At 53.3% G+C, this 16,645-nt stretch overlaps 5 protein-coding genes across 5 annotated transcripts; 2 read left to right on the forward strand and 3 right to left on the reverse strand.

The window, feature by feature from the left end:
- Positions 1–1,017: 1,017 nt before the first annotated feature.
- Positions 1,018–2,488, reverse strand: J4E82_005140 (uncharacterized protein; the record flags this gene model as incomplete). Its single annotated transcript, XM_051731410.1, has 4 exons — positions 1,018–1,424; positions 1,507–1,980; positions 2,032–2,286; positions 2,338–2,488. The coding sequence occupies 4 exons, from the start codon at positions 2,486–2,488 to the stop codon at positions 1,018–1,020; spliced, it is 1,287 nt and encodes a 428-aa protein (XP_051588848.1).
- Positions 2,489–4,681: 2,193 nt separating this feature from the next.
- On the reverse strand, positions 4,682–9,863 carry J4E82_005141 (uncharacterized protein; the record flags this gene model as incomplete). Its single annotated transcript, XM_051731411.1, has 2 exons — positions 4,682–5,269; positions 5,322–9,863. 2 exons carry the CDS (start codon positions 9,861–9,863, stop codon positions 4,682–4,684), a joined length of 5,130 nt encoding a protein of 1,709 aa, XP_051588849.1.
- Positions 9,864–11,917: 2,054 nt separating this feature from the next.
- On the reverse strand, positions 11,918–13,719 carry J4E82_005142 (uncharacterized protein; the record flags this gene model as incomplete). Its single annotated transcript, XM_051731412.1, has 3 exons — positions 11,918–12,556; positions 12,608–13,423; positions 13,564–13,719. 3 exons carry the CDS (start codon positions 13,717–13,719, stop codon positions 11,918–11,920), a joined length of 1,611 nt encoding a protein of 536 aa, XP_051588850.1.
- Positions 13,720–13,962: 243 nt separating this feature from the next.
- On the forward strand, positions 13,963–14,596 carry J4E82_005143 (uncharacterized protein; the record flags this gene model as incomplete). The annotated part of the gene is made up of 3 exons (XM_051731413.1): positions 13,963–14,006; positions 14,221–14,373; positions 14,464–14,596. 3 exons carry the CDS (start codon positions 13,963–13,965, stop codon positions 14,594–14,596), a joined length of 330 nt encoding a protein of 109 aa, XP_051588851.1.
- A 211-nt stretch (positions 14,597–14,807) lies between these two features.
- On the forward strand, positions 14,808–16,620 carry J4E82_005144 (uncharacterized protein; the record flags this gene model as incomplete). Its single annotated transcript, XM_051731414.1, has 4 exons — positions 14,808–14,812; positions 15,132–15,450; positions 15,483–15,594; positions 15,629–16,620. The coding sequence occupies 4 exons, from the start codon at positions 14,808–14,810 to the stop codon at positions 16,618–16,620; spliced, it is 1,428 nt and encodes a 475-aa protein (XP_051588852.1).
- Positions 16,621–16,645: the final 25 nt, after the last annotated feature.

Here is a 16,645-nt window from a genome sequence, read left to right on the forward strand (position 1 = left end):
CGTTGGGGCTACTATTTGCTAGCATGCTAATATGAGTGGTCTAGTATGCAATCATCAATGGCAGCTGAATTTGAGGTTCATGTAGATGTATCGCCTGGTTTGTGGCACTGGCCCATACTGCCTTTCACTCCACTTTCTCTCTCTATCAAGACTGCTAGTGGGCATCTTCTGCCCTGCTTAACGCCCGAGATACCCGTCTACATGGTCTCCTCACTTCTCCACGATGACCTTGATACCGGCCTTCCAGGACCTCACTATCTGTGCAAGTCCGTCATCTTTGACAAGAATCGTTTGCAATCCCCCCAGTCGGTGCAGACGAGTGATATTGTTTATATCATAATGTTTCCACTGACTGTATGGATAGTCTGCCCTACTAATCTGTATGGTTCTGATGGCATTTCGCTGGGATGCCGATAGTTGCCGTACGTATCTTCCCATAGCAACGGCACTATCGAATTTGAAGATTTTGCCTGAATACAGTATCGAACCCGCTTCATCCTGAATCTGACGGCACACACACGATAGAACACTGTACCAGTCATCGTACCAAAAGTTGGGGAGGATCAGCGCATATCTGCCAAAAGCATGATATATTAGCACGTTTTCTGTATTCAGGCCTTACGATAGGTAATACGTACTCATAAATCCGATTCCTTAGCTCAGCTGGAAGGCGCAGAAGTGGAGACTCGGTAGCGTTGCGCAAAGTACTGCTGATGTTAGATTGAAGAAGTGAAGTACTAATGTTTTTGTGCCTACATGTTATCTTCTTGGTCTAGTGATGGGGTCACTGGAGGCACATCGGTGGCTCGCTTCGTATTCGCCATCCTCGTTAAAGTGGCGTGTCGAATGGCGGAAGGATTGTTAGGGAGACGAAGTAGCTCACAGATATAGCCAGCGTCGTGATGGGAAATCCAGGGTCCATTGCGCTAGGCCGCAGTCTCACCGCTCACTGCAAGCAGGGTAAGGTAGTATGTGACGTTAACATTATAGACTCGTGCAGTTATTATTGTTCATGAGTTATGATGATAATTGTGCCCTTCCTCGTCTATTTCTGTACCACTTCACCAAGTCCCGCCTGATCGTCGTCTTCAAATGCTCGTTAAACCCATACGTGATAGCATTCGCCAGACCGATATACTGTGTTGAGCACTGTAGGATAGTCAACGGGTAGCTCGAATGACCTGAAGCTTCCACCAGGCGATTGAGAATACCAGGCAACCACAAGATAATGTACAGCACTGGATATGCGTTTAGCAGTAGCATTCTCTTGATTTCTCGCTCCAGGTCCCGAGGACTGGCTCCATTGCGCTGGGGAGTGGTTCCGGACTCGTATGCTCCAGAGATCGCGACTTTGGCATTGCTTCCGGGCATGGCTATTGCGACGTTTCGTACGCTGTCTGCAGGAGGGAAGTCTTTGGTCAAGGCTGTACGTGTCAGTGATGGGTTATCATAGACGGAGAAGCTATCATAAACAACGGCTTTCAAGAATGAAAGGACTGCACGTACCTGTTGGATCCTTGATGTATGGGCTTACTGGTGACAATGGCGAGCCAAGTGTGGTTTCGCTAGGGCGTCTGTTGTCGCCCACCGAGGATTCAATGTCAAGACCCTTTCCGAGACTGGTACCGCTCCTCCCTTCAGAATGCTTGACTTCATAGCGGTACTCGACATTAATCTCGTGCAGCTCCGTCTGCGACTCGCTCCTTAACTCAATGGCATTATCTCTGTGGAAAGTGCGGCGTTTGGCAGCTTTGTTAGAGCTTCCTTGGCCGTAAGATCTTCCTCCGCTGAGATTGTGTAGCTGTATGAAGTGTCGTCGCATATATACCCAGATGTAGATGTAGATCCCAATGGTTCCGAGGATGATGCTGAATCTCCAACCGTGACCTAAGGCGTAGCGTAAATCCGTACGTTTTCCGGATATCCAGCACCAGTTGCCGCTAACAGGTTTCAGTTCCTCCAGTCCCGCGGCTGTAGTCGCTGTTGGATTGAGTCAGCCTTGTATTGATGATTGTGCTGTTATGGGCTTACCTGTGATGGTGGGAATAACCCATACGGATGCGCAAATGAGAACCTTGCTCAAAAGGGAGGCATTTGGCATATAAGTCTTGCGGGTGATCGTAAGGAGTGTTACGACAGCGATGGCTAGGATTGAGAAGTCGGCAGCCTGAACAGACCACTGACCTACCCAACCATTGAGGCTACATGCTGGACCCTCTGCAATATTACCCCTGTTTACGATCGCATAGATTCCAGATATTGAATTGTTCAGCGAATTAATGAATTCTGTTGTGACGTGTTAGTTGAATATCTCAGTGATTTGTCAAGGACTCTCACCAGCCAAAGCAAGGTTGAGAACCAGTGCGTGACGAAAAGACCGTTGCTGATCAGCGTACACAATGTACGAGATGAGAACGCAAGAGGTTGCGACAGCTGACAGCAAGCTGCCAACCAGGGTCGGGATGGCAACTGTGAGATCGTAAGGCATGTTGAAACAGGTACAGCCCAGGGACAGCAGCTTGGCCTGCAGATAGCGTAGCTATGTATCCAGGTCCAGGGTTATGTGACCAAGTTTCATGTCGGAGCCAGCGGATGTACTTGAGTTGGTGCAATCAGATGTTAGGAGTACACTCCAACTTTGTGCTGAGTGCTCCTGCCCGAAAGGTGGTATGAATAGAGGTTCCCTTACGTGACTACGGTTGTTGTCTTTAGCCTTGCGAGCAAATAGCAGCTATGAGCTAGAGGTTGGTGCCTGAGCCTTGGTGTAGCGGTAAAGTTTAAAGCGAGCGTGTGGTTTGATCCCCGCCTTCCGCGACCGTCGGCCCAGGGCTTTAAAGAGCGAGTCGACTACGCGCGTCTCGCACCCCGAAGAGTCCAGGACGAACGAGTCCTTCAATACATTTGTTGTAGCATGTGGTGTACCAGAATGTCAGAAGTCATGACAGACCGCGAGTAGGGCCGGGGCACACCGAGGTTCTTCCCTGCCCAATCGCATCTCGGATGAGCGCCATGTCCTGAAAGGTGCAAGTGTAGGGCATCATGATGGGATGCGATGCTAGTGAACCGCCAGTTCTGCCATCGTGTTTAGTTTGGTGTTCTGACTGGGTGCTTCTAATATCGGTCCCGTTAGTTGATGGTCGATGATCCCACGAGCTGAAGTTAAGGTTTGCGCAAGTCCATCATCGCGGTCGGAGATCGGAACCAACCAGTCATCTCTCAGTAGGTACTGTACCCGCGATCAACTTTTACACCAATGTTTTTCAAGCACCTTCCCATTCAGGTAACATTGAGGAACCACGACGCCACACCCGCACCAGAACAAGGGGTTGAGCTTGAACCATGGGATCCCAACCCCCCAGCTTGGGCATCGCACATGTAGTGCACGCTTCGTCCTTCGGTATGGCGACACCTCTTCGATCCGCGCCACGTTCTCCCTGTTGAGTTAGCAGTCGCGCAATGCAGAGCGAGCGATACTTCTAGTCGCCTTGAGTTACCCGCCACGCCTGGGAATCTTAACATCGGACATTTCTCATCGATCTACATCTAGTAGCTTCTCCAACTGCTCAACTTCTTCCAAATTGGCGGGTACAAGAAAAAACAAAGGTGCATAGGGGTGCAGGAAGGTTTGCTCGGTGGGTGCTTCGGGGAAAATAGCTCAGGGTCTAAGATGCTCATTCGTTGTTGATTCCATGTTCTGCCTGGCAGTGATGTCACCAGTATAGTCCTCTTGGAGTCGTTCCAGGCCTCAGCGGGATGATTAGAAAAACAAGTTGAACCGTTAAGGGAACAAGAACGAGGAAAGCTAGGAGTACAACAAAGTTCAGATGGTCAGTGCTGTGGGGAAATCGCTTAGGTAAAGGGTCCAACATGCTGGCTCGGTGCACGATTCATGTGCTGATTTCATTTCCTCATTGTTCTAGTCGTCCCGTGCCTGGAGCAACTCATCTCGGAAAGCTTGGCTGAATGCACGTTGAAACTGTTATACTCGCGGTTCGGCAGCGATCAAGGCCCGGCCCTGGAAAAGGTAGTAAGGGGCCTTCAGCTTAGACATTTGCTAGCATCACCCATGTAGCATCAAGGGATTCACCAACCACGTCAGAATAAAAATGCTGTGGACGTCGAAGGAAAGAAGCAGAGCATATTAAGCAAGAACAATGATTACTAACTACTCCTACTATTCATACAACAGGAACGTCCCCTTGCAATCAACGCCAATGCTAAACTCAACTATGTGCAACAAAGGAAAACCCGGCTGGTCTAGCCAAAGATGCGCGCGTACGCTCTTGAGGCCTCAAAGAGTCGCGGCATGATGATGCGTTGGAAAACACGACAACAAGAACGCTGATTTTTGAAAACGCAAGCCAAGAAAATTCATGCCATCATCGAACCAGACCTGGATGTGACATCCACCACCAAGGAAAGCTCACAGCTCCTTTCCGGCATCCCGCTCTTCTTTTCCTTTGGCGACAAAAGGTCGACCTTCAGACCCCCCGATCTTCCAGCTCTTGTGTGACCAAAGTCCATTAAAACGGGAAAGAGGCAAAGAACTGCCAACTTCCATGATGACAGAGCACTACCAGGTAAGGTAGTGGTATCATATGCAAAACAATTTTCGAACCAAAGATGTGAACAGACATTACTTCATCTTCCCCCCGCAACTACTCAGACGCCGTCAAGGCATCTATTTCTTGCCGAGCAGGCCGCCGACCATGCTCATAGGGCCGGAACCACCCTTCTTCTTCTTGTCCTTGTCGCCGCCGCCTCCGAGCATATCGCCCAGGCCGCCAAGTCCAAGGCCACCAAGCAGCTTGTTGATACCAAGGCCACCTAGCAAGCCGTTGACAAGGCCACCGAGACCCAGACCGTTAAGCAGCTTGCCAACGAGGTTGAGTACACCCGTCAACAACAGACCAACAGCAGCGATGATCTGGAAGAGGGGCTCGGTGAGCAGGGCCCAGAGAGGGTTGAGCTTCTTCTTGGCGTGAGGCATGTCGGAGATCTTCTTCTTCGCGTTGTCGATGGTAGTGACAACTGTGGTAGTAAGCTCCTTGAGGTTGTCGGCCAGCTTGTACTCCTCGGGAGAGGCTTCGCCAGTCTGTTGACGACCCTTGGCTTGGGCAGCGATACGACCATCGGGGTCCAGACCACGGAGTGAGCCGTTGCAGTCGTTGAGAATGCGAGAGCCCTCCTCGATGAGAGGCTTGACGTTGTTGACAAGCTCCTCTTCGTCGAGCTCGTCGCGAGGTGTGCGATCGGCTTGCTCGATGTACTGGGTAGATGTTAGTATGCGTTTGATATAAGCCAGTGGGGATGAAACATACCTCAGTAATCTGCTTCATGACAGGCTGGACGCGCTGAAGAGTGTCCTCACAGATGGCGGACATCTTCTTGGCCAGCTCGGAGTCCTCACGACGTTGCCTCTCTTCGTCGGTCTCGTCCTCGTTCTCTTCCTGGATGTTCTCCAAGAGAGTAACCTCGCCGACCTTGTTACCATCGTTGTCGATGACATAGCCGTTGTCATCAATCTCGAGGCCAGCGCAGTGACCAAGGTCACCAGCAGTGAGGCGACCCAGAACATCACCGTTCTCGTCACGGACCTCACCCTCCTTGTTGACACGCATGCCAGCCATAGGGTTGATGCGACGCTCCTTCTCCTCGGGCTCCCAGCGCTCAGCCTTTCCGATGACATTGCCGTTCTTGTCGTTGATGTCGCCATCCTCATCGACCTTGTGGCCAGTGAGCTTCTTGACATCACCCTCAATGACGCGACCAATGATGTCGCCAGCGGGTGTCTGGACAGTACCGTCCTTAACGACAGTTGCCTCGTCAAAGCCAGCGAATGGGCCTTCGGGTCTGTTGTCTGCGCCATGGACAAGCTCACCACGTCCAATGACGTTACCTTCGTTGTCCCAGATCTGGCCCTTACCATCGACCTTCTTGCCGGCGAGGGTAGCCGGATCACCCTCAGCAACGCGACCAATGACTTGGCCACTGGAGTCAACGATGTTGCCGGCCTTGTTGACAGTGGCGCCAGCAAGAGCGGAGAGGTCGACTTCCTCCTCTTCCTCCTCGGACCATGGCTCAGCATGACCCTTAACATTACCATACTTGTCGATAATGTCACCGTCTTCATCGACTGTGTGACCAACAAGACGCTTGGCGTCGCCTTCGGTAAGCTGGCCAACACGGTTGCCGTCGTTGTCTTCGACAAATCCGTCCTTGACCACGCGGAGTCCTTCGAATCCGGCGAACGGTCCCTCTTTGCGCTCAGGGCGCTCGTTAGGAGGAATGATGTCACAGCGACCGACAACCTTGCCAGTGTCGCCATGAATGAGACCATCGCCGTCAGACTTGCGTCCAGCGAGCTCGGCAGCATTGCCCTCGACAAGCTTTCCGACAGGAATACCTTCGCTGTTGGTAAGGTAACCTTGCTTGTTCAAGGTGAGACCGTCGAGAATGGAAAGGTCGGCAGGCTCCTCATCCTCTTCCTCCTCAAGAGGCTCAGCGTGGCCCTTGACGTTGCCGTACTTGTCAAGAATGTCGCCATCCTCGTCAACAGCCATGCCAACAAGACGCTTGGGGTTGCCCTCAACAATCTGGCCAACTGTGTTGCCATCCTCGTCGGCAACCATGCCGCCTTGAACGACGCGGAGACCCTCAAGACCAGCGAAGATGCCCTCAGGCTTGCTCTCACGCTCGTTCTCGGGGATAAGCTCGCAACGGCCAATCTGCTTGCCCTTGTCGTTGAAGATGAGACCCTCATCGTTGATCTTGCGGCCTGCAACTTCCTTGGGGTTGCCCTCGACGAGGCGAGCGATTGGCACACCCTCATCTCCGATAACGTTGCCTTGCTTGTTGACGGTCTTGCCATCAAGGATGGACAAGTCCTCAGGCTGCTCCTCTTCAGGAGCCTCCTCCTCGGGCTCGTCGTAGCGCTCGGCGTGACCGACAACTGATCCCTTCTTGTCAAGGATATCACCGTCCTCGTCAACGGAACGACCGACGAGCTTCTTGGCGTCGCCTTCAACGACCTGGCCGACGCGGTTGCCCTTGTCGTCCTCGACGAAGCCATCCTTGACGACAACAAGGCCATCAAGACCAGCGAAGGGAGCTTCCTCCTCGCCTTCTTCCTGAGGAACGGTCTGGGCGCGGCCAATAACGTTGCCCTTGTTGTCCCAGAATTGGCCTTCGGCATCGCAAGTGTTGCCAGACTTGGACAGCTTCTTCGCGTCACCTTCAGTGAGCTCACCAACGATGTTGCCGTTGGCGTCGACGAGCTTGCCGGACTTGTTAACGGTGAGGCCATCAAGAATAGATAGAGGAGGACGGCCATCGTCTTGAGCTTCTTCGGCAGCATCCTGAGCATCCTCAGCGGCGTCCTGAGCGTCTTCGGCGGCATCGCCAGCGTCCTCGGCGGCATCCTCAGCCTCATCGACTTGCTGCTGGACCATCCTGGAGAGAGCCTGGACCTTTCCAATGACGTTTCCGTCCTTGTCAAGAACCTCGCCCTTGTCGTTGATCTTCTTTCCGGCGCACTCCTTAGCGTCACCTTCGATGAGCTCACCGATAGGCTCGCCCTCCTCGTCAAGGACCTGGCCCTTCTTGTTGACCTTCAGGCCCTCAAGCTCGTTGATGTCTGGTGTAACTTCAACTTCCTTGACTTCAGGTTCGGGGACTTCGGAAGCCTCAACCATCTTGGGGAGTGCCTTGACCTTGCCAAGGACGTTGCCATCTTTGTCGACGACTTCGCCCTTCTCGTTGATCTTCTTACCGGCACACTTGGCAGCGTCACCCTCGATGAGCTCACCAATGGGTTCACCCTCCTCGTCGAGAACTTGGCCCTTCTTGTTGACCTTGAAGCCCTCAAGCTCGTCAATCTCGGGGGTGATCTCCTTCATCTCGGGCTCGCCCTCGCCCTCTTCTTCTTGCTCCTCTTCCTCCTCGCCTTCAAGGGGCTCGCCGAGCTGCTCCTTAAGCTCCTTGATGGCAGTGAAAGCGGCCTCTCCAGGAACAACGTCAACCTTGCCAATGACATTGCCGTCCTTGTCGAGGACTTCACCCTTGTCGTTGAGCTTCTTGCCAGCACACTCGCTGAGCTCACCTTCCTTGAGCTCACCAATCTCCTCGCCTTCAGAATCAAGGACCTTGCCCTTCTTGTTGACCTTGAGGCCGTCCAAGATTCTTGTGTCGAGAGCACCGGAGGCGGACTCCTTGAGCTTGTCAGCAGCGCCTTCAGCAAGTTCAACCGTGCCGAGAACGTTGCCGTCCTTGTCAACAACCTCGCCCTTGTCGTTGACGGTGAGGCCCTTGACGTCGTCGATGTTCTCGAGATCGCCGTCAGCAACGTTGCCAACGACTTCGCCGTCGTCGTTAAGGATCTCTCCCTGGGTGTTGATCTCCATGCCCTCGAGGGCCTCAACACCAGGAAGCTCGTCCTCAACATCAGTAGCCTTCTCCTCTGCTGTAGACTTGGCTCCGTCAACGGCATCGGTGGCGCCTTCGGTGACGCCTTCAGTGGCACCACCATCCTCCTCATCCTCCTCCTCATCATCATCTTGCTGGTAAGCAGGGAGGTCGGCGGCTTCAGGTGAAAGCTCTGCCTTGGCGATGACGTTGCCGTCGTCGTCAAGGATCTCGCCGTTCTCGTTGAACTCCTTGCCCTGGATGGCGGATGGGTCGCCTTCAACCAGGTGACCGACAAAGTCGCCATCCTCGTTGAGGATTTGACCAGATCGGTCAGCGGTAAGACCCTTCAAGACGCTGATGTTGGGCATCTTGTTGCCGGCCTCACCAGCAGCTTCGTTGGCCTGTTCCTCGGCCATCTCGGGTGTGAGTTCGCAGCGGCCAACGAGATCACCATCGTCGTCAAGGATCTCTCCGTTGTCGCCAATGGGGTAGCCAGCGAGGTCCTCAGCATCACCCTCAACGAGGCGTCCGACATTCCTGCCATCCGCATTCTTGATCATGCCATCCTCGTCAACTTCGAGGCCCTTGAGCAGGCTCAGGTCGGGGGTAGCGTCCTCGGCGGCGTCCTTGGCGTCGTCGGTAGCATCCTGAGCCTTGCTCTGAGCGTCTTCAGTTGCGTCCTCTGCGGTGCCTTGAGCATCCTCAGTGGCATCTTCAGCGGTGTCCTTTGCGTCGCCAACCTTGGACTCTGCGGTGTCCTTGGCAGACTCAGCGGTGTCTTGAGCGCCCTCAGCGGTGTCTTCCGCAGTTTCCTGCGCATCTTCCGCTGTCTCCTGGGCGCCCTCCTGAACGTCGTTGCCGGCATCTTGAGCAGCTCCTTGTGGGTCCTGCTTAGCCTTACCAGCGAGGTTCGATGCGCGGCCAGCGAGACCGCGAGCACCGCTCAACGCACCGCCACCTGCCTGCTTGCCGGTGTCAGCGGCCTTGCTGGCAGTCTCTGTTGCATCGTCTTCTGTGTTGTCGGCAGTGTCCTCGGCGGTGTCTTCCGCGTCGTCTCCAGCCTTGTGTGTAGCGTCGTCGTCATCTTCCTCATCGGCGTCGTTGTCGTCGTCGATTGGCTTGGGGTCGGCTTGCTCGAGTTCATCACCAGCTTGTGAAACCTTGCCGGTAGTGTCCTCAGCAGCCTCTTCCGCCTTGCCCTTGGTGTCTTGGGCAGCTTCCTCACCCTGCTGCTTGGTGTCTTCGGCGGTGTCTTGCGCTTGGTTCTTTGCGTCCTCGGCCTTCTCCTGTCCTTGCTGCTTCAAATCCTCTGCTTGCTCGGGCACATCGGGGGTGGGGGCGTCCTCCGACTTGCCTTGCTGAGGCTTGTTCAACTTGGGGGCAGATGATTGCGGCTTGCGTCCGAGCTTGGTAGGGGTGCGGGGGGTGTCACCCTTTCCTGCTGCTGGGGAAGGCATGCTGTTGTATAGAACGCTCGAGACGTTGTACGAGTTATCGTGTCCTTGAATTGTGTATGATGATGTGCTGTAGGAAGTAGCGCGGTGATGGCTGCTTCCTGACTTATTGCTTGATATAGACTGAGAGCGTGTGGAACGGGGGGAATTCCTATTAGGTGTTGGGGGGAAAGAGTAGTAGGAGTAGTTGTGGGAGGATGAATTGTCTGTCATATATCAATTGACGAATGGTTCGTCTTTGTATGGAAAGAAAAGTTGGAAGGATCACAGAGAAGCAGGCATTTATGATACCACGTCTCATCAGTGAGCATGCTGGAACGGATGACGTCGAATACTGGCCTCCTTGAGCCAGAGCTTGCGCCTCAGTTGTGGAGAGGCATGGTAAACCTGCTTTGGCGCCATACTGCGTGCAACGAACGAGAGGAGTATTGCGTCACACTACTCACAAGCTCCAGCCTCGAGCGGGGCGTCAGCACATCCTTGTTGAATGGCCTCCACTCAGCGTGGTGAGACAAAGCGGGTAGCTGCTGCAGCAGGGGTGGGAGCGGCCTGTGGCTGGAAACGGGATGGTTTGGCATCGTCGATGAACCGCGGAGAGCGGACTGCTGCCAGGGTAGAAGTTGAATTGCCCCAGGAAGTGGAGCTGAAACACCTTAGCCAAGAAAATTGACGATGGTACTCTTTGCACTGGACAGCTCTAGTCACTGCAAGAGTACACCAATGGCATGCAGGAAGAGAGGTTTGGCAGACTGGCCTCATCTCTACCAGGCCAATGCCGGGCTGTAGATGCCCCGAAGCAAGTCAATATGCAGTACGAGACGAGCTGGTGAAGCAAAAGCACACAGAGTCCAGGCCCGATCGGCGGCGCTGTGGCTGCCTTTCTTGTGAATCGGGTACAAGATCCCTGGCGGGAATGATGCCCCTCCTATCAAAATGGTGCATGCAGCAGGATGGAAGAGCAAGTCGTGCCGTGTGTCCAAGCAGGTTGCAGCGACGCGTATGATATTGTCGAACTACTGACGTCACGGCGTCGGGAGCTCCCCTGCTCAAACGTCGCTTAGCACAGCGATAGCTTCCTTTTGGCGGCCGATCGCTGCACGCTACCAAGCCTCGGTACCACCATCGTGAGCACCACGAGCTTGAAGCGCGACATGGCATGGGAAAGAAAGGAGACCCTGCGTTACCGCGGCTGGGGGATCAGGAACGACGGGATTCGGCACAGAGCATCCGAAAAGTATCACGTCCGGACGTTCCTATGTTGGCTGGAGCTGGAAGAGCTCACACCACGCCGTGTCTCGATACGATGAACGGCGGGGCTCCAGCGCAACGGTCGGGACGTTGGCCGCTTCCCAACTGCGAGTGACACCACGCACCGCTAATAGGCTGCAGGCGAACTCTATATTACCATGGTAGCTAACGTCCGGGGATTTTATTGACACCAAAAGTCCGTCTATACACACAACGTGTTCTCGATGAGGACTACCTGTGTAGCGGCCTCGATCCAGACACCTCCGTCGTACCCATAATTTTGTTTGCGCCACAGCTGCACAAGCAATTCCGCGCAGACGCACGATCGATCAATTCAGCTCAGGTACCCCTATCTTGCAATCTGCCGAGTCATGCTCGAATAACAGGCTGCAACAGCAACACACATTTCGCAACCAAAAAAGAAAGATGGAAATCTGGGTCCGTGACGACGCGTATGATGTCAGTCGCCGCCGTTCGTAAGAATGATGGCGGCACGGAACGGGGTCCGGAGGCTTGGAAAGCGAGCGAGTCAAGACATTACCTGTTTTCTGGTTCCTGGATTTAACGTTTTCGATCCAAGTGCAATGATCGCGCGCCATCACGATGATCTAGCAATGACACCACGCGAATAAGGTAGATCTACGGTCCTTAGGGAAGGTGTTTATTCTACAACATCAATTTCGCTAGCAATACTTGGTCAATCGACGATGGGGATATCGTAGGTACGTAAAAATAAGCCACAGAGGTAGGTATGGGGTCATGCAGGAACAGTAGCAGCCCGCTTTGTAGCCCGCTTCGCGTCCAGCCGCTCATGATGCAGGGGCAGAGTCCCGATGCCCATCAGGCGGAATGCCATCTTCGACGTCTTCTCCTGACTTGGATATCCACTTCTTCCTCTTCTGCTTGGCGGCCTCTCGTTCTTTGGATGTCAGGTCGTCGTTCTCACCACCGCCTCGACTAAGCCTTTTCCATAGTCGCCGACCGAAACTAGTCTGCTTCTTCTCTGCCTCTTTCCTTTCCGCCTCTTGCGCAAGTAGTTGCCGCTCTTTCTGTGCGCTTTCGCTCTTGTCCTTCTGCTCTTCGATTTTACGTTCATATTCTTCTGGGTGTACAACCTTCGTCTCTGCCTCCTTGACGTGCTCAACTCCATGCTTGAACTTTTTGCGTGTCTTGACATAAGCTTCGAGACCGACGAGTACGGCATACGATCGGGATATGGAGACGCGGGACATGTCTACTCCATTCTCCTTCATCGAATGCACGAATGCACGAAAGTTCTTCGTAGGAGGTCTGTAGTGGCCAGACAGGGGTGAGAGGCGCCTTAGCTGGCCATCCTTGACTTTGATCAAACCCGCGGCAGAAATGCGGGCCCCATGTAGAAAAGAGCTGTGCTGGAAGGCACCCGATTGCTTGATTCCCACGTACAGGCGGAAAGACGTATCGGCTACCTATGCTAGATTAGTACGTCTGGCTGGAGCAAGGAGCGCAGCACATCTTACAAAGATCCACGAGTTTGGTTTTACCGAACTTCGCAGTAGGTGATTTAGAATAGTCGCGGCTGACACATGTTTGAGTTTCGAGATGCCCTTAGCCTTGTCGAGATCCTCATTGACATAGTGTTCTGCCTCCGCATCGCTCTCCGAGATTGACGAGCTTGAGCTCACCGAAATCATCGAACTTCGTCGTAGGGTCTTACTTTGTCCGGAGTGGAGTTTGGCCTTCGGACCATAGGCGGGGGTATCGTCGTCGGCTGGTACAATACCGTTGACACTATCTTTGTAATCCATAGATGTGTTGAGCCGTTCGCCGTTCTTCGCCCAGCACAACCGTCCTTCGTCGTCGATGGTAACCAGGTAATTTTGGCGTTCCTCTCGCGATAGATAGCGCACCCTCTCTGTGTCCAACCTCTCTCTGGAGACAGTTGGATGCTCGAAGTGTCTGCCTTCGCCATTGTCTAGCCAGTAGAAGAAGTTCTCATGCGTGTCTGCTCTCTTCCACTGGTCGTGGTAAGCCCTTAGATTACTACCATAGCGATGCTTCTGGTCAACCATTTCCAAGAAGTACTGGAGATCCATCATCTTGGCTGTCTTCTCACGCTCGGCCTTTGACTCGTTCTGCTTCCGCCGCTGTTCAGTGTGGTTCTCGGGCGCATCCTCGTCATCCGTGGGCGAGACATCGTAGGGATCGTCGGCTCCTGCTCGCCGCGCGATCTCGCCCACACGCTTCCACTTCTCGCGCGCTGCCGTCGAGTTGGCTCGTGAACGTTCCTCGGGTGTGGTGAGGCTCTCGCGCAAAGCCGCTTCTTCCGCGCGCGGCTTGGGTCTCGTCGCATTACGCCATTTCGCTTTAGAGGTTTAGCTTAGGCGCAGTAGATATCGGGGTAGACTGCTGACCATCGCGTATAGCCTGGTACCATTAGTTGCATGTCTTCTGATGTATGGCAAACGTCTCGGACCTCTGCCCATCGTGCGCTAGCATCTAGGCCCATGCCTTGAAGCTGCCTACGCTCTCGATAGCCGCGATAGTTGCGCTGGATCATCTGCGCGGCTTGCTTTTGCTCATCCGTACCCGTGTCCGACTTGCGACCCGCGACATCTTGGGCGCTGACCATTCTGGCGGAGTAAACCTATATGTGGCGCAGGACATCGGAGCAGGTACACAGTAGAGGTGGGTGTTGAGGCTTGACGGCGGGATTTTGGTGGGGCTAGTGACCCATTCATCCTGGCTTTTCGGCTTTTCGGCAGCGGCCGCGTCATCGCGCAGCGGACAAACACCAAGACCTTTTACCAACGGCTATACTGCAGCGGACACTATTGTCAAACCAACCTTCTGCTTGCTTCAAACTCGTTTTACTATGCAGCTATCTGAATCAACGAACCAACAAGCCGAGTTTATGAAGTAGGTTAGACTTGTGCACATCAGTTGGCATATTACCCTTCCACGGCTACTCAGGGCCGCTTCCGTCATCGCATTCGTTCGGATCCCTTGCTTGCTTTTATCCTCAACCTCCCAAACTAATCAATCCTTATCAATACGTCTCCCAACTATTAGCACATCAACATGTTGCATTGCAGTAGGAAGATCCGAAGTTCAAAGACATCAACAAATGTAGCGTGATCGAGGCGCATAGTCTCAACATCGTCGAACCAGTACCGCAACACATCGATCAAGAAGACATATCCGATGACGATGAAGGGAAGAACCGATCACTTTCGCAGGACGATGCCGATTTCCATTTCGATTCTAAAGAGGATTCTGTCTATGAGTACGATTCATGACCCGTCCGCGATCGTAGCCAGAGCGATGTCTAAATCCCCAATCTCTCCCTAGAAGACGGGTTGGTGGCAGGATCTAGCTTTGCAGCTGAAGATGATGCATTTGATGCGTACCTGAAAGAGAAGAACATGGATGGTGTATATGAGGAGTTGGGTATAGCAAGCGATTTAGGTGACAATGATGAAGCAGCCGAGCGGAAGCGTGGTAAGTAGGGTGATTTGGAGGATGGTATGGACAATGATGTGGGCCCTGGTGGTGAAGAAGGAGGCGAATATCAACGGCAACGATTTGTAGAAGTGATGTATGTATGTATAATCATTCTTCCTTTACAGTCTTCACTTATTGTGTGGTCAAGATGTTTTTGCGAGGTTTGTTCATCACCTCTTGAGCAAAGACATGTCGAGCTTGATAGGGCGCTGCATCATGTTGTAAATCTCTCACAATTTCAACCGAAAGTTAACAACTGTTTTGCTCCTTATGTTTGGCCTTTCCTACCTCGAACGTTATAATGTCATCACTCACTTGCGTTGTCACGGTAGCTGTCTGTGGTACTTATGGAAAGAGTAAATCGCAGAATACGCGAACTCGTAAGCGGTGTCTACTTCATCTTCGGGGAAATGTTCCGTTGAATCTGGGATATGCCTTGGGTATTCACCTGGTTCAGGAAAGGTCTGCTGCCAGTATCGTCTGATCTCACCGTTTGCTCCTGCACTTTGCTTCCATACAGCGGCGTCACGGCCAATATAGGACACTACTACCTCACTTCTCCTCTCTACACTTCCAACTCACCACTTCTTTCACTCAAGCATCACCTACAACCTCACCTCTATCAGCCATCATGAGCGACATTCTCAGTGAGAAGACGACTTCGGACGTTAGCAGCGATGCCACCACATCGTCCCAGCGATTTCAGGACCAACTGGAGTCTGTTCTGAAGAAGCTGAAGACCGATCGAGGCAGCATCACGGCGGAAGAGGCTCGCATTCTGACTGAGAACGTCGCTAAGCCTGACGACAGAGCGGTCCGCATTATCTCTGCCGTCGAATCCCTAGCTATTGCTAACAAGGTGTGCAATATCAGGGACCCAGTCACGATCAGGCTCCTCATCGTTCCCTGCTGATGGCCGCCAAGGACCTGCATGCCGCTGTGGACGGCAGCTCTGAGGAAGCAACTACCGAGATACTTCGTGTTGCTCAGAGCATTGTTAGTAGTAAGTTCATAAGCCTACTACACACCCCACCCAGCTGGCCTTGAGCTGAATGTTGAGACATACACTGACAACGCCACAGAACTACAAAAGGCCGTCGGTCATACCAACGCCCCCCACCCCGAAGTCGAGGCTGAGCTCCAGGAGGAAATCGCTAAGATCGAACACAAAATCGCGCAAGGCACTGTCAACAAGACTGAGGCTGACCGTCTCCATTCCCTCGAAGCTCGTGCCCATGGTCATACCGAGAAAGGGGGTATCGCCGCTGCAGCTCAGTCTGTCGTAGCTAAACGTGAGCGTCAACTGTCACTGAGCAGCTGTTCTGGATCCGTTTCGAGTCCCATCTATGGGCGATCCCGTGCCAACAGCAGGAACTTCACATCGCCTCAGCAGCAATTCTGTCAAGAGAGGTTGAACGAGTTTCACCATGCAGATATGGCTATCAGGCCCAAGACCGAGGCAGAAATTGCAACCAAATCAGGGACCGACAAACCACACACTCTCGAAGTTCGTGCTAACGGCGGCACTGCAAAGAGCGACACTTCAGCAATGCGTGGATCGGTCGCCAGCAGCAGACGTTCTCGTGCCAATAGCAAGAGCATTACCTCACCTGGAGAGCAATTTCGCCATACCAAGGATGAGAACCGATGCGACACGGAGGCGTTTATCAGGCCCAAGACAGAGAAGGGCACCGTTAGCCATACTGATACCGACACTCTTCACTCCCGCGACACGCGCTCTCTTGGCCACATTGGGACTCGCAGTCTTAGTGCCACTGCGCAGTCATTCATCTCGCGTAGAGCACAAGAGTCTCTCGGTAACGTTTCCAACTCTTCTGGGACGGAGCACCGCAAAGAACATTCCCAACTCGACAAGGATCTCCAAGAGGGTGATGAGGAGTTGGACAACAGCAAAAGTGAAGCCTACAAGAAGCATCTCGTAAACACGGGCCATGACTGTGTCAATGAGAGCGATGACCTTCAGCTAGAAGACGGCGAGATCTGTCCCCGTTGCGGCTACACCAACTGAGTGGCTTGGTAGGAGTGACCACGAA

Source organism: Alternaria postmessia (assembly GCF_024291825.1).
Source record: "Alternaria postmessia strain BMP 2775 chromosome Unknown scaffold_26, whole genome shotgun sequence".
Taxonomy (NCBI): Eukaryota; Fungi; Ascomycota; class Dothideomycetes; order Pleosporales; family Pleosporaceae; genus Alternaria; species Alternaria postmessia.